At 38.1% G+C, this 27,953-nt stretch overlaps 6 protein-coding genes across 7 annotated transcripts; 3 read left to right on the forward strand and 3 right to left on the reverse strand.

Moving 5' to 3' along the window:
* Nucleotides 1-893: 893 nt before the first annotated feature.
* LOC103933327 lies at nt 894-2,428 on the forward strand. 2 transcript variants are annotated; one of them, XM_009343019.3, is made up of 4 exons: nt 894-1,062; nt 1,300-1,541; nt 1,822-2,038; nt 2,202-2,428. In XM_009343019.3, the coding sequence occupies exons 1-4, from the start codon at nt 919-921 to the stop codon at nt 2,322-2,324; spliced, it is 726 nt and encodes a 241-aa protein (XP_009341294.1). In that variant the 5' UTR covers nt 894-918; the 3' UTR covers nt 2,325-2,428. The 2 variants fall into 2 exon arrangements, with proteins under 2 accessions (XP_009341294.1, XP_009341293.1); XM_009343018.3 differs by having other exon boundaries at nt 897-1,062; nt 1,294-1,541.
* Nucleotides 2,429-3,766: 1,338 nt separating this feature from the next.
* Nucleotides 3,767-5,275, reverse strand: LOC103933328 (peroxidase 66). The gene is made up of 3 exons (XM_009343020.3): nt 4,979-5,275; nt 4,533-4,721; nt 3,767-4,449 (listed from the first exon to the last, which is right to left on the reverse strand). Exons 1-3 carry the CDS (start codon nt 5,207-5,209, stop codon nt 3,886-3,888), a joined length of 984 nt encoding a protein of 327 aa, XP_009341295.2. The 5' UTR covers nt 5,210-5,275; the 3' UTR covers nt 3,767-3,885.
* A 1,493-nt stretch (nt 5,276-6,768) lies between these two features.
* On the forward strand, nt 6,769-8,471 carry LOC103933326 (transcription factor TCP19-like). Its single transcript, XM_048570966.1, has 2 exons — nt 6,769-6,818; nt 7,144-8,471. Exon 2 carries the CDS (start codon nt 7,173-7,175, stop codon nt 8,268-8,270), a length of 1,098 nt encoding a protein of 365 aa, XP_048426923.1. The 5' UTR covers nt 6,769-6,818; nt 7,144-7,172; the 3' UTR covers nt 8,271-8,471.
* Nucleotides 8,472-10,699: 2,228 nt separating this feature from the next.
* LOC103933324 (pentatricopeptide repeat-containing protein At4g38010-like) lies at nt 10,700-13,430 on the forward strand. Its single transcript, XM_018644013.2, has 2 exons — nt 10,700-12,873; nt 13,294-13,430. Exon 1 carries the CDS (start codon nt 11,090-11,092, stop codon nt 12,863-12,865), a length of 1,776 nt encoding a protein of 591 aa, XP_018499529.2. The 5' UTR covers nt 10,700-11,089; the 3' UTR covers nt 12,866-12,873; nt 13,294-13,430.
* LOC103933325 lies at nt 13,038-15,250 on the reverse strand. The gene has a single exon (XM_009343014.3). The coding sequence runs from the start codon at nt 15,153-15,155 to the stop codon at nt 13,233-13,235; it is 1,923 nt and encodes a 640-aa protein (XP_009341289.2). The 5' UTR covers nt 15,156-15,250; the 3' UTR covers nt 13,038-13,232.
* Nucleotides 15,251-24,195: 8,945 nt separating this feature from the next.
* On the reverse strand, nt 24,196-27,643 carry LOC103933322 (protein HOTHEAD-like). The gene is made up of 5 exons (XM_009343012.3): nt 27,217-27,643; nt 26,480-27,124; nt 25,963-26,363; nt 24,488-25,041; nt 24,196-24,386 (listed from the first exon to the last, which is right to left on the reverse strand). The coding sequence occupies exons 1-5, from the start codon at nt 27,290-27,292 to the stop codon at nt 24,326-24,328; spliced, it is 1,737 nt and encodes a 578-aa protein (XP_009341287.2). The 5' UTR covers nt 27,293-27,643; the 3' UTR covers nt 24,196-24,325.
* Between the last annotated feature and the right edge of the window lie 310 nt (nt 27,644-27,953).

Consider the following 27,953-nt stretch of genomic DNA (forward strand, 5'->3'; position numbering starts at 1 on the left):
TACCAAAATTGTTTTCAATCATTTTAAAAACACTTCAAAACGAGCTCTTAGTTAGCAATCACCCTTGTATTTTAGGTCTCATGTTTTGTGATTGAATACCTCATCCCTCAAAATTGCATGTATAAAAAAGATTATAATACATTAGTTAGGTCCATATAATCGTCATTAAAAAATTTCATTTTTTACAAGAGTATTTTTCTTTTTATTTGTAAAACGTTAGAGCACACGATTAAATTTTAGAGTCTTGTATTCTTATATATAATATGTTAGAGAAATTGTAGCAATAGTCCCTTAATTTAAATCCAATTGGAGTAATAGTTCCTTAACTAAAAATCCACGGTCATTGGTCCCTTAACTCATCAAAACGTGTAGCTATGGTCATTTTCGTTAACTCTGTAAGAATTACGAAAAAATGAGTCATGTTGGAATGACCGTTGCTATAATTGGGTTCAAGTTGAGAGATCATTGCTCCAATTGAATTAAAGTTGATAGACCATTTCTCCAATTAGGTTAAAATTAATGGACCATTGCTGCAATTTTTCTCATTTAATTTTCCATATTAACCTCATGATTCAACTTCATATGCATGACATCTGATTCATTTTGACGAAAGTTCTAACAAAATTGACGAAAAGAACTATAACTGCACGTTTTGATGAGTTAAGAAATCAATATTCATAAATTTTTAGTTAATAAACCTTTAATCTAATTGAGTTAAAATTGAAAGATCATTATTATAATTTTCTCATCACATTATAATAGAATAGGCAAATTCCTTAACAATAAAAATTCCCTTTTCAAAAGAGTACATGATGGCTCAGCCCATAACTAGTAAGGAATCGGTAGGCCTAGACATGAGGAAATGGGCCATAAAACCCATAAAACGGAGGAAGCGAGAAAGCGAAAGAAAGGCATCGAATGGCTGAAACACGAACAACAAACAAGCGGAAAATGGCAGACCGGAGAGGAGAAGCAGATTCCGAGAAGACGTCCAATTGGCCGTCCATTAAACCAAAGAAATATCTTCAGATAACTCCTCTCAAAGATACCCATCTTTTTACTGTAAGAATCCCATTCCATTTTTATTTCAAAAATCTTGCATCTCTATTTTTTTTTTTGAAAAATTCAAATTTTTTTGACATATGGGTTCTTCTCAGATGCATGAACAGTATTTTGGGTTTAATTAATTATTTGAGTAAATATTAAAATTGGGATCAAAATTTGATCTTGGTGAAGATTATGGTGTAATGGTGGTCTGTTAATGGTTAATTGAGTGAGTTAAGGCATTTTCAGGTGCAGAATTTCCTGACTTCTGCAGAATCAAATGCTTTCGTTAAAGCTGCAGAGTCTATTGGATTTGTTCACCAAGGGAGTCTTGGCCCGACGAAAGGCGAAGCGTACAGAGACAATGATAGAATCTCTGTGAATGATACTGTTCTTGCAGATACAATATGGGAGTCTGGTCTTAACAAATTGTTTTCTGACATTAAAATTCGAGGGAGGACCGCTGTTGGATTAAACCCGAATATCAGATTCTATAGGTTGGTGAAGTTCATTTTGTTAATGTTGTTGAACAAGTTTGAAAACTTTTTGTAATTGTGAAGTGTGAACTGACCCCATGTATAGAAAACTCAACCTTTTGATCCTACAAATTGGGTACATTTGATTGGATTGTTGCAAAGAATTATCTGATTCGATTTGTTAAAGAATGCCCTGTCACTTGTTCGTATAGAAATGCTTCTCTATTTTACAAAAGAATGTGCTGTTTTTTGTTGTTCTGTGCACCTGGAAACTTAATTTTCGGTTGCAATGTGTTTTCAGGTACAAGGCTGGTCAGCGCTTTGGAAGGCATATTGATGAAAGTAATGATCTTGGTGACGGAAAACGCACCCATTATACTTTGCTAATATACTTAAGTGGTGGCGGTTTCAAACCAAAAGCTAAAAGTGATACGAGCAGTCTTAAGGATTCTTCCTCAGAGCCTCTGGTTGGAGGAGAAACAGTTTTCTATGGTTCAAGGAATAGTGTTGTGGCAGAGGTGAGTTATGTTTTCGTCATGTACCATATTGCTTTTATTCTCTACTATTCAGTTTCATTTTTATGTTCAACTTGATGTAAAATCTTGTTTCTTTCTTGAATTAGTTTTGCAGTAGTGTTTTTATGGAATATGGCATTGACTGTCAATCCGTGAAATTCTGTAGGTGCCTCCCACTGAAGGAATGGCTCTTCTGCACATTCACGGGGACAAATGCTTGCTGCATGAAGCCCGAAACGTTACAAAGGGTATCAAGTATGTATTTCGTTCGGATGTAGTATTTGCTTGATGTTTTGTTACGTGTATAAGCTGAAAACCTTCTTAAGGTTACTCAACCAAAAACATATAGTAACGGAAATGTGTATTATCTTCGTGACACCGCTTCATTTTTCATCTGAATTTCTTTGTTCTGAAGATATTACTTGGAGTAGACACTTGATACATATCAAAATCTTGTAGCAAAAAGGAAAAAAATGTAAATAAAGGATCCGGATACCCTTTTTTTCCTTAACTGAGTACGTTTTCTACTATAGAAGAAACATTATTGCTGGTTTCTTACTACATTAAGAGATGATAGAACCAGAGCATCATACTTCTAGACTTCTGTGGGGCAACATAGGCACAGTTTTCTTTGCTATTGTTATTTTAGTGAGGTAGGAAAGAACTTCTCTCGCCTGGTGATATATGTGTCCGATGGGTTGATTATCTTTGTTTTCTGAATCGGATTGGTAAAGAATACAGATGGAAGCACATTGTAGATTACTAGTGGAGATCTCACTACATCTTCATTTCTCCATATAATAGAACTTGAGTTATGTGTGGTCCGTTTACCTTCACACACAACGATTTCTTGTCTTTAACATCTGTGAGTGAAAGTACACATGGTTCCACTTTAACATCAGGCATATCAATCCTAACATTGTAGATTGTCTTGGGTTTGCCAGCATATGCAAGTCATGAAATTTTCCCTTGACCTTATGACCATCTTCTATAGCTAGAGCAAAAGAGGGATAGATGAGGTCCATGCCTTACCGGGTTTTGTGGTCCTACAAAAACTTCTGTCACCCGGAATTTTTCTTACTGTGGTTGTGTTGTAGCTTTGCTTGCACAGAAGGTCGATGTAATCTTTCTCAGATGCATCAAAAACTCACTCAGGAACAACTGCCTTGGTTGGGTTGAGAAGAAGTTTTGGAAGTTAGAGAGTAGATTGTTTGACATACCTGTGGTCCGAAGAGCGAATATAATTGCTGTAAGAGACCACCGTGGGTGAGCAGCCTTCACGGTGCATGGCTGGTGCTTCGGTTGCCTGTGGGCAAGACATTGAGATTCCGGAGTCCGCATGGTATTTGACACTCCTTGCGTCCTTGGTGTAAACCGAAGATCTTGAAACGGCTGACCAGGGCCGAAAGGATGTTAACAACCGGCACAATGATATCAAGCTGTTAATTTTATTCCACAGCTCAAAATTGTGGGAGTAGATACTATGAGAATTTGTTCTGGATTGATGAGTGTTGTTGAAAGGGAAGAGAGAAGGCAGGATCGTCAACAGATCGAAAAGGCATTACGACACTGACTCCGTCGTTCGTGACAATGCCAACCCGCCGTTTGATCGGAAAATAAATTGACTTAACAATGCGAAAAAACGGATATGATTAAACACGGCTGTGCAAGGGAAGAAAAAAAAGTGTTGACGTGTTAACGTGTGTGCAGAAACCAACTGTATAAGGAAAATAAATTTTATTCTCAAGACAAGATCAAAGTTACATTAGAGATTTAAATCGGGAACAAATTGTAAACAATAAAAAGGAAAATCTTTGATCAATCACTCTCTCGCGATCAGATTATTCCGATCAATTCACCACACGGCAATTCAGTCTCACTTCACCATCCTCAATCACCCCAACATTTCCGAGATTTACCATTGAAGCTGCAAACTCTTTGAAGAACACACTTTGATCCTTGGCGAACGACTCAACAATCCATCTAGTCCTGTAATCGCTAAACAACGCTTGATCCGATCCAAACACGCCCTTACCTGCCACCAATTGCTTGTAGTAATTGTTATCAAAAGTTGAGGAAGTTGAGTCCAACAACTCTCCGGCTGTGCTATCCCTGTTTGGCTTAGAGCATTTGGTTCTTAGCTTCTGAGCAAGTTCTTTGTTCATGGTTGGGTCGATGTCGTGCACCGGACTAAAATTCCGAAGCCGGGATTCGAATGAAGAACAATGTGAGAACCCTAGAGTGTGGCCGCCAGATAGAGCAACCAAATCTGTAACACCTAAACCTCTCTTAGCAAAGCTTTGAATCAATTGGGACACGTTGAAAGTTGGAGCTGGTAAGTTGATGGTCTCATTAGCTCTCGACACCCTTCCGTCTTTCCTCCCTTTTAGCACATTCCAAAACGGACCTCCGGACTGACAAAAATGATGGTACGTACATCAGTTTCTTCTACGTTAAGCATTTGTATGGCAACGTGAGAACTTAAGTGCATACATACCATGATCAGTACATCTCTTGCAGCAATGCCGACGATATCAGCACAAGAAACTGTATGTGGACATGCGGCTTCTAGATTGGATTTGGCATCGTCAATCACGTAGAATGATCGGACTGAGATATTGGGAGGGCCGTCTTTCTCTGCTTGGTTTCCTGCGGTGGAGTCTAGCAGCAACGACGCATCGCATCCCTAACCAATTAGAAACATAAATTAATTCTACAAAAAATTTAGACGATATATAGACAAGCTTATTAGCGGGGATTTCGCTCTACTGTTCATGGAGGAGAATAACATAGTGCAATAATATTGCATGTATAGTGACCAAGTAATGACCACATAGCTCTACAGGATAAGGGATGTTATGTAGGCAATATAGGGGATAATTTAAGTGTGTGTGTGTGTGTGTGTGTGTGTGTGTGAGAGAGAGAGAGAGAGAGAGACTGTACCCTTATGAAACAATCATGGAAGAACATCCTTAAGATACGAGCTGGCACTTTAGGGTCATGCATGGAAGCATTATACACCGCTTGTAATATAATTTTCTCAGCTTGTGGACACGTTTGATCATAGTACTGAGCACTGAGCGCTGCTTTTGACCGTGAAAACCTTGTTGAAAGCAGTAACAGTAATGCATGGAGGAAGAAGAAGAAGATTGTTTTTGGTGCAAACACAGCCATTTTCTCTGGGACAAATGAGAGGTAGGAATTAGGGTTTAGATATTTTGAAGGTGCTGATAGAAATTTTATATATAGGATCATTATATGTATATATACATTTTCAGCATTTCATGTATATATGTTATATGGATGTTGATCGTACTTTTAAGTTACTCAATAGAGAAACAGCCTGCATTGTAATATAGTGAACGTGAAGTACTAGAACTTTGACCCTGCTTTTGGCCATGTACTGTGCTTTGAAACCAAGCATATCCACCTAAGCTGTTGTTCTTGGTCCTTGGAGGACCAACGTTTTGTTGAATGGATTAAACTTGAAGATTATTCTAAAAGAAGCAAATTTCATATTTGAATATTGTTAAAGTATGATCAGGTTATTGTTGGCTTATATCTATCAGGTTGGTTGTGCTTCAGGTTGGTGAGAAAGTGGGAATAATGTACAACAATTTCGTAGTACTACTGCAAATAAGATAAAGAGGAGGGTGAAGTTACTTCAAATTTATTTGTTTATATCGAACAAAAATTCATAGTTGTAGCCATCCAGACAAGCTGGATGGCTACTCATTTGAACCACTAACCTTATATTTTAGTCCGATTCACCATTATCAGTCACATGATCATATCTCCTTATGTTTTGTACTTTATATATGATTGTACAAATACAATAATCTACCAAGACAAAGACATTAGTTGAGTGGCCTTAAATGAATTTTGGCTTTTTAAGTGACCAAACCACATGTATTCGGACTCTTAGAAAATTGTATTATCTATTTTGATAATTTTATTGGCACTCGATGCGGATAGATTTTGGCATATAGGTTAATTTGTCTCGTATTTCTATCTCATTTTTCACGTGATTTGATTAAATTCTCTTATTTTCAAATTATTTTCTGACCAATTAATTCTTGTGTGATTGTTAAATATTAAGGCAATTCAAAATAGGTTTTTTAGCCAAAATGATTTCTAAGATTGTGAGATGTAATGTTCTCTGAGTTTGTCCACTACCAATCATTTTGGTCATTTTATGAAAAATCTCCATTATATAAGAACAAAATGGCAAAAATACTCTTAATTTTTGTCAAATCATTTTGGTTCATTGTATTTTAAATTAAAAATATTTTTGTCATTTTGGTTCTTATTTAATAGAATTTTTACAGAAAAACCGATTCATTATGGACAATTGATTCAAATGTTAAAAATTAAGGTGGTGAGTTACTCCAATATGAGTACACCATTTTGACTAAAAGCCTTCAAAATATTAAAGGCAAATCAAAACAAAACAAATAAAAAAAAAAAAGTCACAATTTGTTAGGCGTGTGATTTGAGTGTTCTTGATAATTACGTGGCATGTTCTTATTTGTACAAATCGTTTTCATCAAAATGAACGACTCTGCAGGTGGTCATCTCCATGCAATCCCTAATCTGAAGGTACGGAACTCACAAAACAAGGCTCATCAACGTGTCAGCATCTCCGTGGTCCATGATGTGTGCGCAACTCTAAGAACCGTTGATCGGAACCCCTTCCCCTGTAAATAAATAAATCGTTCCGGGAGGGTCCCTAAAGGGAAAAAAAGAGGATAAGTGGGGGCTCTTCTGATTCTATCTCTCTAGGGTTTGTTTCCACTCTCTCTCCCTCTCTTCCCTCTCTTTTTTCTGTTCCTTCTAAGTTTCATAACTGTTCAAATTATTTGATTTTTCTTTCCGTAATTAGTTCATTAATCTTATCTAATCTAATCCTCCGCCGAAGTATGAACAGAGATTCAAAATCCCAGTAAAAAAAATCATCCTTTGTTCTTGCTCTGTTTCAGCAGCTAACCCAGATTTTTCCTGCTTTTAAATTCTTGAAATTTTCTCCTTTTTTTCAGCTTGATTTTGTGTTTTTCCATCTGGGTTTTTCTGGGTTGTTCAATTTTTCTGAGATTCTTGAACTCCGGCAGATTTTTGGGTTAGTTTTTTGGTGAAGAAGATGAAGTCGAATCAAAGGCAGAGCCTTGAAGAAAGCAACGAGCTTGAACGCGGTGCCGACAGTAACAACACCGCCACCTCAGGGTCCAGTCCATCGGTGGCGAATACTCCGGAGCAAAACCTTCCGGCGACGGCGCTGATGATGAAAGAAGAGCTGGCGGACCCAGTGCAACAGTTAGACCAGCAGGGATCTCTGTCCATGGGGATTGTTCCGGTGCCCGTTTCTACGGCACCGAAACCGGCAAGGAGGTCGTCGAAGGACCGCCACACGAAGGTGGAGGGCCGGGGCCGGAGGATCCGAATGCCCGCCACGTGTGCGGCCAGGATTTTTCAACTGACCCGGGAACTCGGCCACAAGTCCGACGGTGAAACCATTAGGTGGCTGCTGGAGCACGCCGAGCCTGCTATCATTCAAGCCACCGGCTCAGGCACCATCCCCGCTATCGCCGTTTCGGTCGGCGGCACTCTAAAGATACCAACAACTTCGCCAGCGAGACCCAACGGTGAAGTTACTGAAATACCTAAGAAGAGAAAGAAGATGAGAGGGTCCCTGGGTGAGTTCGATGACGTGCACGACCAGTCTAGCGGGTTGGCACCCATAGCACCAATGATTTACGGCGGTGGTGGCGGTGGCTTGGTGCCTATGTGGCAAATTGGAGGAACCGGCGCGGCTGGGCCTGTCTTCATGTTTCCGAACTCCGGGACGATTCAGAACCAGCCTCAGCTCTGGGCTATTCCGACGGCGGATTCCACGGCGCCGATTTTCAATTTTCAACCCAGAGCCATGTCCAATTTCGTCTCGGTCTTTCCAGCGGGGGTTCAAGTTGGCAGCGTTGGCGGTGGAGATGGGCAGTTGCAGGCTTCTTCGTGTTCGATTTCGAGCGGCGCAGCCACGGGTGGTGGTGGGAGCTGCTCTTCTAGTTTGGGACACAGTTTGGACTCGGCCCCGGGGACTAGTGCTGCTGCATCCGCCGCCACTGCTCCGCCGAGCGCCACCACTCAGATGCTGAAGGATTTTTCGTTGGAGGTTTATGATAAGAGGGAGCTTCAGTTAATGGGGCAGGCTGCAAATTCACAAACGCCATGCTCAGAATCTTGATTTGGAGTTTTTAGTCAACTAATTTCTAGTTGGGGTATTTTTTTTTCAGACTATTAGAGGGTTTAGGCCCTTTTAGCAATGCACCAAAGAAGCCATTCTGTTTTTGTTTAGACTCAACGGTCCTTCTTGGCTTTTGTTTCTACTTTTGGCCTTAGGTTCAAGTTGCATTTCTTATCAAATTAAATGGAGATTGTTCAATAATTTATACGTAACAAGCAAATTGACGATTACTGTAAAAGAAGAGACTTTTACGAGTGTATCTGAATACGGTTCAGTATACCGAATATTATAAAACAAGTAAAGAGAGGGTTTTTTTGTAAAATTATTTTTTACCACTCGTATAATAACTACTCCGTTGTGGCTGATGGACCTTATTCACAATGAGTCTGTGATGGAAGTTTAAGTTTATGTTGCATGTGAGGCCTCTTTTTTCTTTGTCGAGTATTTTTTTCGAAGGTCATTGTTTGGGTTTTCTTTGTTTACACGCGTGAAGTAGAATAGAAGAGTTTGTCCGTCCGTAAGTAAATACTTTGTAGTAGCCTTGTTAGATCGTACATTTTTCTTGGTACATTCAGATAATAGGTAGGAGTATAAACTGAAATATCCTGATGCTACAATAATAGTTATTAAATTGTCTAAGTATGATTTGGATATTATTAATGAAGTTCTTATTTATCCTAAAAAAATATCTGTTGTAAAAGAAAATAGTTGCATGTGGTTTGAGTTGTATACGTGCAAGTACGATGGGACCACACTAGAAAGTTGAGGTGGGGCGTGGATCAAGCCGAGTGGTTCAGTGTGGGCCATGAAGTGGGGTCATAGGATAGGGCCACGTGTCCATAGGAATGCGGATCCTTCTCGTTCTGTTCTGTTCTAACGCCGACTCATGGTGAAAATTTTTTAATTGTGACGCAAATACAAGTGATGCATCGTTTGTCTTAATAGAAATTGTGAGAAAATTTATTTTTTAAGTTATTAATTTTATAGCATATATATCCTATAATTTATATAATAACATGTAATATATCATTCTGTGTACTAATCACACAGAAAAATCTCTCCGAGATGGTCCCTTCCCATCGTTCTAGGAGTCCAGGCTGTCCCGTCCTTTTTCATTTTTTCATTTCAAAAATTTTAAATTTCAATTAAGAAGAAGGAATATAGTAATGTAAATGAGGTAATAAACGAAATTTTTTTAGTATGTCGAGAACATAAAATTTAAACAAATAAAAAAATATAATGTGTTACTAAGATGTTAAAAATAAGTATTTAAAATATCAAAAGCTTATTGGGTTTAAAAAAATACATAGTTTTCTCTTTGGAGTGTATTTGGACTATTTATGGGATTAAACAAGCGTGCGTTTGACATCGTTGGAAAACTTAAGTAAATAGACACATATAGTATGGTATTGGGAATATAAGAACGAATACTCAAAAGTTCAAAACTTATTGGGTATAAAAAATACATAGTTTTTCCTTTTTGTATTTTATTTGGACTTTTTTCTACATTCATAGTATCAAATAAGTATGTATTTGGTATCCTTTGAATTTCTAACCAATTGAATTATGTCGCTTAATGTACCAGATCATATTCCGGCTTACTGAAAAATCTCTTCTAACAAACAAGGGCTAAACCTTGCATATTAGGCTCTTCTGGTTGTAATATTGTTGGGCTCCTCACCCAATTTATTAGACGAGGTAAACGGGTTGGGTCAGTGCACATCTAAAAGGCCGATTTAAATTTTACCAAACGGGCTCATAAACGTATCAAGTCCATAGCATGCATGATGTATGTGCGCCGGGAAAAGCCTAGAACATGTGTACTCAAAAGGCACTGGTTGGATTTGGAGATTCCATTATTCAAAAGGCTTTTTCAAATTTTTTTTTTATTTTTTACAGTGATATGAAATGAGACTTCTCACTTATAATATGAGAGAAATAATAGTTGATCGTAACTTTTATGATTTGTAATCGATTTTTCAAGGGTAGACTCGTTTTAGCACTTCTACCATAATCCCTTAATCATACCAACCACCCATTTTCGAGCACTTATCACGCTTCTTTGAAGGTGAATGATTGATGTTAGAGTTTTATGCGTAGATAATATTAAGATGAGTTTACTTTTTAAAAGGTGATTAAGTGATCAATTATAACGAAATTAACATCACATATGATATTTGATCAAAACAAAACTAATAGGAGAAATACATGAAAAAAATTGAAAGTGCGGAAAATCACCACCTTAAAACAATATAGACGAAATAGTGAGTTTGGAATAATACATTTACAATTTTTCTTCAAAAGGCCCAAAAAGTCAACGGTATGAAATACATATGATTATGATTGAATTGAAGAAATATAATTTTTTTCTCAACTTGTCAATTTAATAAATAAGAAGTCGAATTATTTAAAAGTCGGAGTATCGATAACAAATCCCATGAAGTAACCTAAAAAGCCAAGGGAAAAACACCACAGTGAGGCGACGTCTACATGGTTCGAATAAGTAGTCGTTTAGACTCCAACCAACTGGTGCCAAATTTAAAGCAAAACAACGAAAGCGGTACTCTGTCGCAAAGCAGGGTCGGCCGATCCCAACTCCGGCGTTTCAAACTCTCTAAAACTACAATAAAGTTGGATACTTCATAGAGTTTATGTCACTCCGCAAATGCCCAGTTCTCCTTCTTCCTTTTTTCTAGTTCTGAAATCGCGCTTTCAAGTCCCGCCTTCACAAAGTCGTAAGCTTGGATATCGGTTTCTGGTTCCGATGGAGCTTCCCGTACTTATCAAAACAAACTTTGTTTAGCTGATTGGATTAGACTATGAATTCTACGAAATGGTTTCTCTTAGATTTGATCAATAAATGCAGTGGCTTCCGGAGTTTCAAGCAAATCCATGCACAGATTTTAGCTTCTGGGCTAGCTTCCAATGACTCGGTTGCAAGCAGCGTCGTTGTATTTCTTGGAAAATCAGTTACTTCTGTTGATTACGCTTGTGATTTTTTGAAACAAGTTGATTGGCGCGAGAGCTCGTTTCCGTTCAACTTGTTGATCTCCGGCTGTGCGAGCGGAGACGCGCCGCGGGCGGCCTATTTGGCATTTAGAAGGATAGTGAGAGATGGGTTTTCACCGGATATGTTTACCGTCCCGGCGGTTATGAAATCTTGTGTGAAGTTTTCCGGGAAGGGAGAGGGCAGGCAGGTTCATGGTGTGGTTCTGAAGATGGGGTTTCAATGTGATCTTTATGTGCAGAATTCGCTTGTGCATTTCTATAGCGTTTGTGGGGATTGTGGTAGTGCGGTCAAGGTGTTTGATGAGATGCCTGAGAGAGATGTGGTGTCTTGGACTGGCTTGATATCTGGGCATGTGAAGTCGGGATTGTTTGATGAGGCTATGTCGTTGTTTTCGAGGATGGATGTGAAGCCGAATGTGGCAACTTTTGTTAGTGTGCTTGTGGCTTGCGGGCGGATGGGGTATTTGAGTGTGGGGAAGGGGATTCATGGATTGATCTTTAAGCGTTCGTTGGGGACAGATTTGGTGGTAGGCAATGCTGTCTTGGATATGTATGTAAAGTGTGAGAGTTTATGCGATGCAAAGAAATTTTTTGATGAGCTTCCTGAAAGGGATATTGTATCTTGGACGAGCATGATAAGTGGATTGGTGCAGTGTAAACGTGCAAGAGAGTCATTAGAGTTGTTCTGCAACATGCAAAGTTTAGGCATCGAGCCTGATAAAATTATACTTGCTAGTGTGCTTTCAGCTTGTGCCAGTCTTGGGGCTCTTGATTATGGAAGATGGGTGCATGAGTATATTGATCGTAAGGGTATCCAGTGGGATGTCCATATCGGAACATCTCTGATAGACATGTATGCGAAATCTGGCTGTATACAGATGGCATTGCAGACTTTCGACGAATTGCATTGTGGGAATGTCTCTACGTGGAACGCATTGTTAGGTGGTTTAGCAATGCACGGACATGGGCACGAAGCGCTGAAAAATTTTGAAGAAATGACTCAGTCTGGACCTAGACCGAATGCAGTGACATTTCTAGCCATTTTGACTGCCTGCTGCCATGCTGGTTTGGTTGATGCAGGCCGTCGGTACTTTTATCAGATGATAAGCCAACCTTACAATCTTTCCCCAAAGTTAGAACACTATGGATGCATGGTTGATCTGCTCTGTAGGGCTGGACTCCTGGGTGAAGCTCGGGAGTTGATAAACACGATGCCCATGCAACCAGATGTGCTGATATGGGGAGCTCTCCTGAGTGCTTGCAAGGCCATAGGTAACGTTGAGCTCTCTCAAGAAATATTAGACCGTCTCCTGAAACTTAAGTCGCAAGATAGTGGGGCTTACGTGCTTCTATCAAACATATATGCCACAAATAGAAGATGGGGGGATGTAACAAGGGTAAGGAAGTTGATGAAGAAGAAAGGAATACAGAAGTCCCCCGGATCAAGTGTTATAGAGGTCGATGGTAAGGCTCATGAATTTGTAGTTGGAGATACCAGCCACCCTCGAAAGGACGATATCCATATACTATTGGATATCCTTGCTAAACAAGTCTATCTTGAAGGGATTTTTCCCATCCATTCCTGATAAGATAGGTATTTACTATCATTTTTCTCTTTCTTTATGTTATAAACTCTGATACTTTAGGAAGTGACCTAGCGGGTATTCGATGATATGAAGAATATTCCTATATAAACTTGAAATTTTGCAAGGATTAGATTTAGGAAGCAAAATATGAGACTACATAACAAGTCAAGTATGAAAGGTTCTGAAACTCTTTTGAAATGGAAAGGTTCTGAAACTCTTTCTGTGAAAGAATGAAACATTTGTTTTCCCCTGACAATTAAAATTCCATATGTACAGAATCTTGTCTGCAATGATGTTTAATATCCTACACTTCAGGACCAATTAGAATAAACAAATGTATAGTTATAGGTACAGATATAGATTTTACTTATACTTCAACTGTTTTCTGATTAAGAGCTGTATATCTCCATCTCTCCTTCTCCACAAAGTCTGCATCCAGGAACTGTGCAATAAAAGTCCAAAGCCTGTATACATCTTCAAAGTTGGCCAAGAATCCGAGTGCAGCTGTAACCACGGTAATTCCTAGATCAGGTTTCGTCCTGGACTTGTTAGCATCCGTTCCCTTCGCTCCGCTTTCTCTTTTCTCCAGGATTCTCCCTTTCTCTTCAGCATACTTATCCGAGAACCAGATGTGGTGTAAGAATCCATAGCTAAGAGAAATATTGTTCCTGTCGGCAAGTTTCTGTACGAGAACAGGCTCGACCTTCTCTCCTTTCCAATCATATACATTGAATGCCAGAGCTGGTCCCCTATCGAATTTGATCTTTGGCCCATAGATTTTTACCAAAGGAATTCCCTCGCTGTTAGGATGCTTAAGCTTTCTCAATGAGCTCACCAGCCAATTGATCAGGTACCTTGCCCTGTTAGTGATCACCATTAGCCCCAGTGAATCCACTTGATCCAGTCCCCTGCATACAACCTCTAGGTTCCCATTACCGCTGCTTCTGGAATTCTCGTCCTTCATTATATTGGCATGTATTTCTGTTCCCTCGAACTCTGAAGATATTTCGATTTCTCCCCAGTTTGCAGCTTCTTCAGCTCTCTCAGACCGTTCTTGCTTCAGTCTTCTTGTCTGTGTCGACTGATTGGATATCAGACCAGAGAAAGAACTTGCCGTGCCTAATGCATCTAGCTGCATGCCAAGTCTGGATATCTGCTCAAGCTCTGTGTCGGTACTGGAAGAATCCCCTGCTATTTGAAGCAATTGCTTTGCCGGGACAAGATTTACAATTCCTGTGCTCGTGGAAACTTCTAGGACCGAAACAGCAGATTTCTTGACAAAGAGGCACGCAAAGCCTGAAGGGTTTTCCCCACAAATCTTGTAGAAGGAAGAAATGAGGAAATCGGGTTGAAAGAGAGAGAGGCCGAAGCTGTCCATATCTTTTGGTCCTAATGCACAAGCATCAACCAAGACGTGCCACCCGTTCTCCTGCGCCATGGTCATCCATATGTAAGGATACCTGGAGCCTGTTATCCTAGAATGTACCGGAAACACGAAAAGCCCCCTTTTCTTCTTCTTCTTCCTCTTGCTTACAACCGTCTTCCTCAACTTGGCCGACTGAATCCTCAGCCGGGGCCATGAAAACTCCGCCGACATGACTTTGGCTCCTCTCTTTTCGGAGCTGTTAATCATCCCTTCCACTGCCTCACTCTCGTAATCATACACCGTCAGCAACTTCCTACAAGTCTTGAACGGGTAAGATTCCGCCACAAGTTTAAAAGCCGATGTTCTGTTGGCAGTGAAAACCATGCTGTAATCATTTTCTGATATGTTAAGAAAATCCATAATCCTGTTTGTCATTGCAGATTCCAGCTCTGATTCCCGGCCGCCATGAAGCAGCTGCGTCTTCAAACTCCCCGTCTTGTACGACAAACTAAAGAAGGGGAAATCCGAACTTACTTGAGAAGAGGATTCGTGATTGTGCAGCTGAGAAGAGGAGAAGAGGCCGATGCCAATGTAATCAAGGCAGGTATGGTTTGACTGTGAGAGATGGTAGTACTCTTTAGCTCGTATCCGATCAACTTCCGCGGTCTCATGGTATTTGGGATAAACATTGGTGAAGTCAGTGAAGGACTCGTGCAAAGACGGGAGAGACTCGTGGTTGGTGAACACCGTGTTTGGGAATATAGATGATGAAGTCGCGGCTGCAAAGTCGCGGCGACAAGCTGCAGATGTGCTTCCGGAATTGGACATGGGGCGGTGGTGATGCGCTGACAGCTTCTGCAAAGGGGTGGGGCAGCAGCCACTGAGGCATACTTCTGTGACCTCTTTCCAGCAAGGTGTCTGCATCTCTCTCCCTCTCTCTCTCTCAACAATTTTGATAAAGTGTGTTTTGCTCCTGTGGTTTCTGTTTTTTGTTCTGATTTAGTCATCTGCTATTGTTTGTATTTATAAGAACTGTTTTTTGGTTGGAAAAAAGTACAGAAGTTTACTTTGTCTTGCATGTTTTAGTTTGAACAGGTCATTACACTTTAAAAACTCTGCTTAACCAGGTGGCTTAGTTGACATTTTCTCTAGTTAATTTCATGCTTAACCAGTTAAACCTTCTTATTAGTTTCGCCGCTCTTGATTCTTGAACTAGCGTGTACTCCGTCACAACGTTCAATTGATTTAGACAATTCATTTTCTTCTTGATACATTGAAGGGATTGAAACCTATATTAATTCTAACCCATTACTCAACTTTTGGTGGTCACCACTTAAACTAACCCTAAGGGATTTGATCTCAACCAGTCACTTTTTTTTCATGTTACATTGGACTGAATTGAATGATGAACCTATCTTAATTCTAATATGTTACCCTAACTTTTACTCACCACTTTGACTAACCCTAACGACTTTATCTGCACCCATCATTTTGTCAACAAGGCGTGCATACGATCATTATGACCCAAGGGATTTGGTCTCAACTGGTCACTTTTTTTTTTTGTTACACTTGACTGAATTGAATACTTAACCTATCTTAATTCTAATTTGTTACTCAACTTTCACTCATCACTTCAACTAACCCTAACGACTTCATATGAACCCGTCATTTAGTCAACAAGGCGTGCATCGGTATGATCATGATGAACAGTAGTAATCATATATCAGTGCATTATAACGAGCCCTCTAAGCGTGCATTATGGTGAGCCTTCTAGAAGTGTAATGTATGTCTTTTTGTGAAAGGCGGACTCGGGCAGAGAAAGCAAGAGGCAAAAGTGGAAGACAAAAGGGCTGTTTTTACCTTTGTGGCCGGCATCATCGGTGTGCCCAACATTGCTTCTGTAATCTCTATGAATTCTTCCAACTTGCTTAAGCCTTAAGTTTGAATAATTCTTTTACTTTCATAGATTGTGCCGATGTCCAAATTTTGGAGAGAGGATCCTCGCCGGATCTTTTTTGTAAGAATTTCGGGATTATTTAATTACATTCGTTCATCGTACATTGTATATCGTGTAGTCATTTTTTGTCAGGTACTGTTTATATTTAATTTTAAATAAAAAATTTACAATAATTTCTGACTGCACAATATATAAGAAACGAAATTTCTAACCCTATAATGTATGAGAAACGAATGTGCCTATAGAATCTTCAAAATGATTCACAAAGATCCTCCTGGCAAATTTTGCATGCCGCAGACTCGGATGTGATTGCATGCCAATTTATTTATTATTTCTTAAAGGCTCCAACTGTCTCAATTTGCTTCTTTCTGTTGATTGTTGCCAGAAATGCAATAGCCGTCTTAATTTTGGAGGTCCAACTGTTTCTTCCTCTTAAAAATTATAATAATTTTTAACTGTTAGATGAAATTTTAAAATTCTGGATCTTTTGATCCGATGATCTTAGTAGAAGAGATTCTATCTTAATTTTTGAAAATAATTGGGGATAAACTTTACATTTAAAAGCTGTTCACTTCAATGTCTTCATCAATTGTGAAGGGTATGATTTTTGTAATTAATAATTTTTTTTTTGGACTTTTTAACCAAAATAGTTTATCACATTGGCCTAACTCTTCATTTTGATCTACGAGATTTAAAATCGATAGAAATGATTCTTGAGATTGTCCACAGTTAATCATTTTAATTATTTTGTTAAAAAATCTTCGTTAAATTGAAAAAACTACTAGTTCAAGGGAAGGGTTTGATTGACAAAAATACCCTCATTTTAAATGAAAATTCTCAAGAAAACAAAAAAATGATTGATGGTGACAATCTCGAGACCATTTTTTTCGATTTTAAATTTCATAGACCAAAATGAGAAGTTATACTGGTTCGGGGATCATTTTGGATAAATTTTTTTTTTCTTTTTTATATGTTATCGATAGTTTGAAATATTGTAATCGGGATTTGAGCTCAAATGCAACTGGACGAGCACATTGTCTTGATCAACTAATCTAAAATACATGTGCAACTAATAAATAATTTGATATTGTTTGTGAATGTGGATAGAAATGAGGAATGAGGACCCTTCACGGATCCTCTTTGTGAGGATTATAGGTATCTTCAAATTATATTCGTTAATTGTACATTATGTGATTAGAAATTATTGTAAATTTTTTTATTATTTAAAATTAAATATAAACAATACCTGACGAAAACTGATCACACAATGTACGATGAACATATTTGATCGGAGGATCCTCACAAAGAGGATTCGGTGAGGATCGTCTTTGTATCCCTTTCCACCTAGTTTGGAAATCTGATCGTTAAAATTTGATCCAACGGCTACAATTATTATACTTTTAAAGAGTTTGCTGTCTGTAGCTATTGAATCAAATTTTAACAATTCAGATCTTGAACTAGGTGGAAAGGGATCCAGAGAGGATCCCTTTCCCGTCTCTTGGGAATGAGGATAAAAAAAATAGAACTTTAACGAAAAGCTCCTGATACTGTTCACTTTAACGAAAAATCATAATTTTACATTAAAAAATCAATCCTGATATTATTTACTTTAATTTTTATTTTATCATTATCGTTAAAAGTTAAAGTTTTCAAATCATTTTAATTAGTATTTTTATAAAAAAAATGTTTTCATAGGAAAGAGATAATATTGGTGTCAGCAATCAACATCATTGTTTCAAGCCACTCTATCTCTATCTAATATCAGCGGTCCAAAACTGAATGGGTACAATGCCACTAATTTTCCAAAAACATCATTTTCAAGCAAGAAATGATTAGAAAAAAACTGACATCTACATAAAGTTTCGAGAGAGAGAGAGAGAAAGTTATTTCATTTAAGAATCATAGCATATCGTAAGCCTCGTTGAGAATTCTTTTTATTTTTACATATCATGTAACAAAAGAGATTGTCGATAGTGAAACTCAAACTTAGACCTTAGTCTACTGAAAAAAATGATTCTTACTAACTTAACAAACTTTAGTTGGCAATTAAGTTAATTTTCTCAATAATGGTTGGAATATTAGATATAATTTTAGGTTTAATTATGGGCTAAAAACTGGAGCATATGAGCCAAGGTATGTCCTTAATACATACAAAGTGAGGAGAAATCCCTAAGAGCAACTCCAGCGTGGGAGCTCTCCTCTCAGGCTATTCACTATTCAATCCACCTAGTGAACAGTAATTGTCCTTAATGAACAGTAACTGCCTTTTGCATCGCCACCGTTGCACTTGAATAGCCTTGGCAATAGGCAATAAAATAATAGTATTTTTTTAATTTAAAAAATAATAGTATTTTTTTATTTAAAAAATAATAGTATTTTTTTATTTATAAAATAATAGTATTTTTTTCACAAAACTTGTCTTAACCGTTGCATCTCCACCGTTGATTTCATTTGCTGCTGCTGCCTTTGTCTCTGTCGAAGCGGGTCGACGGAACCCTTTTGTCCTCCCCCACCGGCTTCCTCCGCCAAGCATGCATCAAATCTCACCCCAATTCCTCCCACCCTTGCAGTGCCGAGCTCTGGAGCTCTGCTTCAGTGTGGCTCTAGAGCGGTTGTCCACTGCCCAAAACATGAGTCCCGACATGGAGCCCCCCATCTCTAATGCTCTCATGGCCGCCTTGAAGCGAGCTCAGGCTCACTAGCGCTGCGGCAACCCCGAACAGCAGCAGCAACCTCTGTGGCCCTCAAAAAGTGTGGAGACGTCGTCCTGACGTCAGCCCACGTCAGATTGCCTTCGGACGCTCGAGCCGACATGAATCGACGGCCCTGGTGCTCGAGCCTGCTCGGGTTCCCTCGCCAGCCAACACTGGACTTCCTCCCTCATGCAATCCAACCCTGTTCCGGAGCCCGTCTCTCGAGCAGGAGCTCCGCTGGAGCTGCTCTAAATTATAAAAAACAGGAAGTCAACAAAGAGAAAATCAGTAGATTGCAGTTGCACTGTACTTGATTGGTGTCTTGGAATGCTGAAAAAGCAAAAGAGAAAAAGATAAAAGTTAAAGATAAAGAAACAACAACCTTTCGATTGATCACATCACACGGTTCACACCCCACACCTGTGTTTGTGTTTGTATTTGTGTGTGTCTCTAGTTTAAGTTAAGCATGCTAGATTTTACTAAATCTCACTTGTTGACTCTGTCACAAAGAAAATCTCATATGTATTTTTTTTTTTTTTGTTCAAAAAAATCTCATATGTAAACAGAAAAAATCATATGCGCTTTGAGTAATTTGTATGTCTCAAAAGAAACAATATTCACACTCTTTCGACCATAGGAAATATAATTTTATACGAAAATAGTGAATATTGTTGATCTCAATTTCAAGTTTAGATAGTTTATTATAAGGATTTACAAATCAATTGGTTAAGAACATTCATTATTGTATTTGAAATAAATTTTAATTTCTATCTCTTCTTCAGTATTATTTGTATATATATATAATCAACGAGTCTAGGTAGCTTGCTAATGCTCAACATTGGGCCACAAGGTATATAAGTATCACTCGAATATTCATTGCTTCTATACATATATAAACATATAAATACGGTTTTAATATATTCGTTGCTTCTAACGTATATAAAAATAAAGTAAGAACATTAATATATTTAGAAAGAAAGCTTTATCCAATTACTATTTGAAATGTTATAAGGATCGTTGGGTAGTTTGCTAATGCATACATACATATTATAAATGTGATCAAGAATATAATAACCTTTATTTAATGGGCTTCCTAATAATTAAAGTATATGGTATATGGTTTTCATCCAATTTTAATATCATACGTCTTTCAATTCTTTTAATTTTTCACATTTTGGTTTTCATTTTTTTTTTGAAACTGAAAATAGTTATCAAACATAATTTTAGTTTACAGTTTAAAAAAAAAAATCATAATTGAAAACTGAAAACGAAATTGCTACGGCCCCTTAATTTTTATTACAAGTTAATGTTCACGCATTTGGATTTATGTTAGTCTATACTATCACCCTGAATTAGGGCAAACGGTTGAGATCATGTGGTTTTCTTGACCTTCTAACATGAGCTTTCATTTTTGATAGCTACACGCCTTAATGTTCATTCATGAAGCTATTGCTTACACTTGACGAATAAGATTTTCTCTAGTCGAACCGAAGCTCGAATTTAGAATCTGTGTTCAATTACTCGTCATCTGCATATAGCTTCTATCAACAAATAAAAAAATTAAGCTCAAACTCATCCAAGCCCATTTGTTATTGCTTGGAACCTATGATTTATGGACTTAAATTCGAATTTTTGAGGGGCAATATTCTCTCTTTACTTTCCCTTGGCTAAATATCCAAAATGGCCTATGAGATTTGCATAATCAATAGAAATGGTCCATGAGATTCAAAATTTAAATGGTCTTTGAGATTGTCTACCATCCATGCCATCTATGATTTTGGTCATTCCGTTAAAAATTCTTTGGACAATTTTTAAAGCTTCGTAATTCAATCGATTCTTAACCAAATTCGACCCATAATATATCAAAATGAAGATAGGAAAGTGTAAAACAAGATTATACATATTTGAAAGCCCAATGATTGCCGTAGATAGCCAAAAAATAGTCTGAAAAGTGACTGGTTCGCGAGAAAACTGAAAAACTCGCACGAAACTGAGTATACTTTAAACGTTCATAACTTCTTCAATAGTCAACGAAATCGAGTGATTCAAAAATGAAAATCATACTTCTCGATGAGACGAAGATAATGGTACTTTTCCTGACGGCTAAATCGCCGTGGTTTGGCTGGAAAATGGCTCTAAAGTGGCTAACTAGAACTTTCAAGCCGTTTTCCAGCCAAACCAAGGCGAGTTAGCCGTCGAGAAAGGCACCATTATCTTCGTCTCATTGAGAAGTGTGATTTTCGTTTTTGAATCACTCAATTTCGTTGAGTATTGAAGAAGTTATGAACGTTTAAAATTTACCCAGTTTCTGATGAGTTTTCCAGTTTTCCCTCGAACCAGTCACCTTTCAGGCTATTTTCCTGTTTCTCAGGCAACCATTGGGCTTCCAAATAGCTATAATCTTGTTCTACACTTTCCTATCTTCATTTTGATATATTATGGATCAAATTTGGTTAAGAATCAATTGAATTACGATGTTTTAATAGTCCAAAAAGTTTTTAACAGAATGATCAAAATGGACAATCTCATGAACTATTTCTATTGATTTTGAATTTCAGGGACCATTTCTATTGATTATGCAAATCTCAGGGAACATTTTGGATATTTAGCCTTTTCCCTTTGGTCGCCTGACTCATACAAGACAGCTCCATAGGCCGAATATGAACAGTCGGACAGCCTAATCATAAGATTTTAGAGCAAAGGGTCTTAACCTCCCTTTGCCATGTGATATCCCATACAGAAAAGCAGTTTTTTTGTTCTTTTGTTTTAAGGTCAGAAGTGGAAGAAAGCAGCTGCAAAAACGTCCTGTCATGTTCTTCACGAGTTCTCTTCTACCAGTTCTTATCTGCAGACTGCAGTGAACATTTATGTATCAATCAATACAGCTTCTACATGATCATTACAGAGAAGTAGGGTTTTGAAAAGATTACAGGACATTAAAAAGCTCAGTACATATTTGAAAAATTGTGAAAAGAACGACCGTAAAGTCTTCGAGAACGACATTTTCGGAAAGATGGAATGGAAGTGGAACATAATATCACAGCTGACAGCCCCATATAACGCTTCCAGGAGTGGGGGTATCCGGCTATGACCAAATATCACCCTAAACTATCAGTTAATTTACCTTCTTTCCTTAAACAACCTTACTTTACCAAAAAAAATAAGCCAAAATTCATTCACTTTGAAAAAGTGTCTTCATTTGTCTAGTAGTACACCTACCTTGGTGCATGTCAGAGTAGCTGTACAAATCTTTTCTACAAAACTGTTTCAGTAGGAAATGTTCATTGCTTGTTTGTATGGCTTCCACCCACAATAATCACACTATTTCAGTACACATGTGCTCTTGCATTGTGCAAAACCCACATGGTAAAAGCAACTTTGCGTGCTTAGTCACAACTCACAAGGTAAAACATTAGGTACATAAAGAAGGGGTGTGATATCCACACACTCTTTTTTACTTATCACACATCTTTTTAATTTTTGATTGTCGGATCAGATGAATTGAAGAAGATAAAATGATAGAAATTAACAAGAGGTGTGTGAGAAATAGAAAGAAGTGTGTGGATAGCACATTAGCACTGTAAAACTTAAGTATGCTGAGGGTTTCACTTCAATTGCATACCCATCAACACTGGGATGCATGTATTTATAATAATCCAAAGTTACAGCATGGGTTTGAAAAACCTAGATACAAGGAAGTTTTGAAAGTTTAAAAATACAAACAGAAAGCTATCTGCGCAGCTTAGATTACAACAGGTATTTAAAAAAAACAAATCCTATAAACTAGGAATGGCTGAAAGGATAAGAGTTTGAACTAAATCAACTCCTCAAGGTGCGGTGATAACATTCACGTTGACTTCGTCTAACAAGCACACCCCATAAATAAATGTATCAACTATATATTTTAAGAGAATTACGATATTCATTAGTATTATGAACAAAATCGTAAAAAAGACGATATGGCTATTATACCTTATAGCATCGTAGTTAGCCCAAAATAAAATCACCATGGCTGTACCAGTTATGTACAAAACACTTACGTATTTCAAATTGTCGATCTTGGCTATTATACCTTATAGCATCGTATGTATTTCATCTCCGCAGCACGATCAGGCTGCAAAATTCATTAAGCTAAAGCAATCGCAGGGCAACTCTCCTTTGGCAGGTCAATGAAAGTGATTGTAGTTTCATCATTCACCAGTGCCTGCCAAGAGGGAGGAGCCCTATGACTGATTTGCTTATTTGACAAGTACTTCTTCTATCACAGATGCTTCTGGGTTTTCAACAACGGCACTGCCGGCACGAGTTATATAAGTTCTTTGATTTGGGGTCAAAGACTCTAACTCAGAGAGATGGAATAAAAGCAGTGAGAAGAAACAGCATATCCAATGGATTATGCTTTGGGAACATCCATCAGGGCTGCTTTTTCTGGATTTTTATTTGGGTTGGGGGTCACTCCCTGCTGCAAGAATTTCTCTACCTTTTCAGAGCCTTGAAAACGCCATATCTTTTCATGTGAGATTCTTCCACTCTCTGAGTCCATGCAATGAAGTTGAAAGCAGGAAAAAAGTAGATGAAAAGAGATGCCTTTATCCTCCCCAATTTCTTATATATAGCATATCCTCATCTTATTCCCCTACTGTCTTTTTGTTTTAAGCGCTGTTTGTTTATGTTTTATGTGTGATTACATTGGAGGGTTTCGAGCCCTGGACCTAACCGACATTTGCAATATATATTGTTAGCATTTTGTGTCTTGAAGACAAATTACCCTCCCCTTTATGTTGAAATTAGATCCAAATTTATTTGACTTTAGTAGTTTGCCACACCTGTGTTCATTTCAGTCTTACTCGTGCCAGTATGTATCTAACTCTTTCTAACCAAGCCATGATTAAGCGCAAGCCAGTCTTTATTTCGTAATAACTTTTCAAATCTTCCTTTTACCAGTCAGTTGTCAAAATGATCACAACTAAAGAAAACAAGCCTAGCTAGCACTAGAAAAAACAACTTTCTTGCAACGGTCCTACATTTATGGTCATGTACTACTCACATGAATCGTGATGTAGCAAATGTGCGATGCCAGTTTCATGCAAAGGATGAAGGAAAAGTTTTCTCGTAGATGACAGACTATATGAAGTATGAGCAGCCCTTTGGATCATCAAGTTCTAGCTGTTGTGTCATCCGCAACTCCTTGTTTCTTCCTATCTAGTCTCTTAAAACAGAATCGGAAATGCTTGCCTTTTGGTCTTAGTGAACTGAATAATCACATGATGTTCCAATCTAACTGGAAATTCTATATTTTGGTAGGAAAATAGAATATGACAACAAAAATATAGATTATTAACTCTTAAGGTTCCAATCTATACAATATTCAATCAAATATCTCAGAGACATCTATTCCAATAATCATTAATCGACTTTATCTTTGGGCAACAAAAGTGATCACATCAATTTTTATTTTTCGATCCACGGAGTAATCTGTCATGCAGAATCCTTTGTCCCATGTACCTGCACCAGATACAAAGCAAACATAAAAAAATGCAGGTTTTATTAATTTTATATAACATTTTATTGAATAACAAGACTATCACACATGTATATATACTTACCTTCCAAGCATCATAACAGTAGCTTGAGGATTAGTACCCGGGGTGCGATAAAACGTCGAGCCATCAACAACCCGAAGAGAATCAATACCAAGAACCCTATATCCTTTATCAACAACCCTTCCAACTTGACAACCTCCATGATAGTGCCATATGGTCATCACAGTGTCTATGCAGAATTGTTCCAAAGAAAATGTAGCGTTGGCATGCTTTCGCCTTCCGTTAACTGGTAAAGTCAGCATCAGGTTAATGAGAGCTTCAACCGGCATGTTTTTGTAACGGAACTTTGAGTAGGCTTTGGAGTTCACAACATCGATAATGGTCCTCATGCCTTCAATGCACTTCCTTAAGTCTTCTGGTTCTTTGAAGTAGTTAAAGGTGACAAATGGATTGTCATCAGGGTTTGTGTTCCTCAGCGCAAGATGGCCTGTGGAGAGTGGACCCATGATTTTTTCAAGTATGACTCCGGCTCTGAGAGTTTTATTGACAATTCCGTTTACAGTATCAGCTGCCCAAGCCATGATTTTTGGTGAAGCTCTAAAAGGATGGTGCTCAGGCTGCAAATGTGAAACCAAATTTGAAATTGTGAATTGGTTCGTTTTTGTTATATCTCTATCTATTAAATCCACGTATCGGGAAATATGTACGTACAGAATCTTTGCAAACATTTTATAAAAAAAATAGAGCTAAAGTATACTAAAGAGATATTAATCTGTAAAAACTATGATTTGAAGCCTGTTTATACGAGAGATTTTTCTGTGTGACTGGAATACGGGGTGGTACACCGTGTATTCTTATACAAATAGTGGGATATGTGTGTCAAAAAGTTAATAACTTAAAAAATATAATTTCTAACTACTTATATAAAAACACGTGGTGTATTACCAGTGTTCCGGTCACAATGTAAATTTTCTCCTATTTATACTATGTTTAGTTATGATCGGTTCTATCTATGTGTCTATAGTTACCAAACTCGTAAGAGCATCTTTAACAGCTCCCACAAATGTAACTTTTCAAATACGAGTTTGTTGCATTATGTGGCAATTTGAAGATTAAACTTTGCTACTTCACAATTTTGTTCTCCAACAGGCTCTATAAATTTTAATATTATAATATCTAATACGAAACAAGGTGGTCTCACGTTGTTTTGTTGTTGTTGAATTAATTAATGGAATATCGTGAGAAAGTACACATTATTGTAATAAAAAAAATGTTTGAAGATTTGGTTAGAAACTCTCTAAACCTAGAGAGTGTAGTACAAATCCTAAATTTGAAGAATGAGTTAGCAACTCTCTTGGAGCAAGGAAATCCTGTATGGCTCTACACATTTAGTTAAAGTGAATTAAGCAACTGTCATGGTGATGCTCTAACCCTACCTATGGTAATTGGGCCTGATGTTGCACAATAATGTAGTTAAAAGCTGAGCCCAAAAATGCATAGGCTGGCAAGACAAGAGAACAGAAGTAAGAAATGGAAACCTGACTCAAGAAGTGCTTAAAGTGATTGGAAAGCCTATGAGCCAAGGGAATGGGAAGGGTCAATCCGCTAGCTCCTTCAATGTAGCTTTCAAACTTTGTGATGCCCACAACTTGAACCAGGGAGACCTCAACTGGTTGAGGTGAGGGAATGAGCAGAAGATTCATTGGATTATCCGCCATTCCCTGGCCGACCATGGGTTGGTCTGCTACCACCTTGATGCCGTGAGCTCGGAGATGGAAGGCGGGCCCCACGCCACTCAGCATCAACAGTTGAGGGCTCCCAATCGCACCGGCTGATAAGATGATTTCATTCTTCTTGGAGTTCATTTTTAGGTATGCATAGTGCCTAATACCGTGTGCATCTCTATAAATCACACCATAAGCTTGCGGTCTTAGTCTTCCTGCATAAAAAAAGTAGTTACACCATGAGCTAACTACTAAATAAAAAAACTATATTTTGCAATTTTTTCGTATAAATATATGATTTTTCTAACATTATTGGTCAATAAACGCTTACCAGGAATGTGTCTAAACAAGATTTTTTGTACACGTGCATTCAAATAAACATTGATCTTTCTAGGGTCTGCATACTGAAGCAAATCTGCAGCTGTGTGTCTATGTCCATCTGCATCAAAAATACTCCCACCAACTTTAGTCCCATACAAATGCTCATAGGTAAACCCATTGTGAGGCAAGACTCCCACTTCAAGCAAACCATCTCTGAAAGCAGTCTCCCACTGCAAAATCTCCGGTTCAAAAGCCACCACTTTCTCAACCCATTCATACGACTGATTGACCATTCTCTGGTTCCAACCTACTTCCTTGATGTAATGTGTGCTGGCACGCGTGTAAAACCCAGCGTTCACTGCTGAGCCGCCACCCAGCACTCGTGCCCGGATGTTAAAGACGCCATCCTCGGAGGTGAACTGCTGGGCTGGGGATGTGGGAGAGATATCCAAAAGAGTGGGGGCAAATTTGTCAATGTTGATTATGTTCGGATTGCCATAAGGCGAGCCGCCTCTTTCCAGGACTAAAACGGTGGCACCGTGAGAGAGAGTGGCCGCTAGCGGACACCCTGCGGTGCCTCCGCCAATGACTATGTAGTCATAGTGAACCACTGCTGGGGCTGATATTGCTTCTCTAACAAATGTATAGTCCGGAGCTGCACACATATTTATAATGGAAAAGAAAAATTAATTAAAATGCTCATTCATTTATTTAATTTGTAACAACTTATGCGTACAATATTCATACCTTTATCGGAATAACAAATGGGAAGCAACAAGAGAATTCCAGCAAGAAGATAAGCTTCAAAAAATGTAGTACACATTGTGACCTCTAATATAATTAACTTTCCCCAGAGATAATAAAATTAATTTTGCAACATATATATGAAGATCTGGGTGTGTTCTTGATTTTAATTACCAAAAACCACACTAGCTACTCACCCTTAAATAAGCCTAAATCCTTAAGGCCCAGTGCCCTAGCAAACGTTCTTTGTGCACAAAAAGAACGACCTAAAGATGTAGATACATTTTTAGTTGAACAACATAAATTTTCACCCACTCATGTAAAGAATCAATGCTCTTCATACGCACCATTTCCATTTTTGATCACTAGCTTAAACCCTAATTAGTCGCTTCCTTGTACACGAAGCACAGTCGTCGAAGTTACAAAATCTCAGACTCATGGCCCCATGCATGCAGAACATTAAGTATTACTGAAATTTGAGGAATATATAAAGTCGTCACGTAAAATGGAAATGTTTATTAATGGTACGAATTTTGGATCCTATATATTGTCTAATATATATTCAACTGCGTGCACCGACCGAGTACTTGTTTTTTTATGCCTTGATCGAAAGTTTTTGGTAGCTAGGTCTAATTAAATGAAATTAACTTTTTTGAAGTAGCTCAACTGCACGGAGAGGTATTGGTTGAATCTAGTTAATTCCAAGATTATCAATGGAGGTCCTTTTGCGTAGTCAATTA

This window comes from the organism of the source record quoted next, unplaced genomic scaffold (assembly GCF_019419815.1).
Source record: "Pyrus x bretschneideri cultivar Hongxiangsu unplaced genomic scaffold, Pyrus_bretschneideri_v1 Contig57, whole genome shotgun sequence".
Lineage (NCBI taxonomy): Eukaryota > Viridiplantae > Streptophyta > Magnoliopsida > Rosales > Rosaceae > Pyrus > Pyrus x bretschneideri.

Bases quoted from the DNA above. Each gene is read 5' to 3' on its own strand.
- LOC103933327 (XM_009343018.3), top strand. From the start codon at position 919: ATGGCTGAAACACGAACAACAAACAAGCGGAAAATGGCAGACCGGAGA. The intron at 1,542-1,821 runs GTTGGTGAAGTT...ATGTGTTTTCAG, and splicing joins CCGAATATCAGATTCTATAG to GTACAAGGCTGGTCAGCGCT. The intron at 2,039-2,201 runs GTGAGTTATGTT...GAAATTCTGTAG, and splicing joins GGAATAGTGTTGTGGCAGAG to GTGCCTCCCACTGAAGGAAT.
- LOC103933328 (XM_009343020.3), bottom strand. From the start codon at position 5,209: ATGGCTGTGTTTGCACCAAAAACAATCTTCTTCTTCTTCCTCCATGCA. The intron at 4,722-4,978 runs GTACAGTCTCTC...CTAATTGGTTAG, and splicing joins TCCATGATTGTTTCATAAGG to GGATGCGATGCGTCGTTGCT. The intron at 4,450-4,532 runs GTATGTATGCAC...CATTTTTGTCAG, and splicing joins CAAGAGATGTACTGATCATG to TCCGGAGGTCCGTTTTGGAA.
- LOC103933326 (XM_048570966.1), top strand. From the start codon at position 7,173: ATGAAGTCGAATCAAAGGCAGAGCCTTGAAGAAAGCAACGAGCTTGAA.
- LOC103933324 (XM_018644013.2), top strand. From the start codon at position 11,090: ATGAATTCTACGAAATGGTTTCTCTTAGATTTGATCAATAAATGCAGT.
- LOC103933325 (XM_009343014.3), bottom strand. From the start codon at position 15,155: ATGCAGACACCTTGCTGGAAAGAGGTCACAGAAGTATGCCTCAGTGGC.
- LOC103933322 (XM_009343012.3), bottom strand. From the start codon at position 27,292: ATGTGTACTACATTTTTTGAAGCTTATCTTCTTGCTGGAATTCTCTTG. The intron at 26,364-26,479 runs GTAAGCGTTTAT...TTTTTTATGCAG, and splicing joins CTTGTTTAGACACATTCCTG to GAAGACTAAGACCGCAAGCT. The intron at 24,387-24,487 runs GTAAGTATATAT...TATCTGGTGCAG, and splicing joins ACTGTTATGATGCTTGGAAG to GTACATGGGACAAAGGATTC.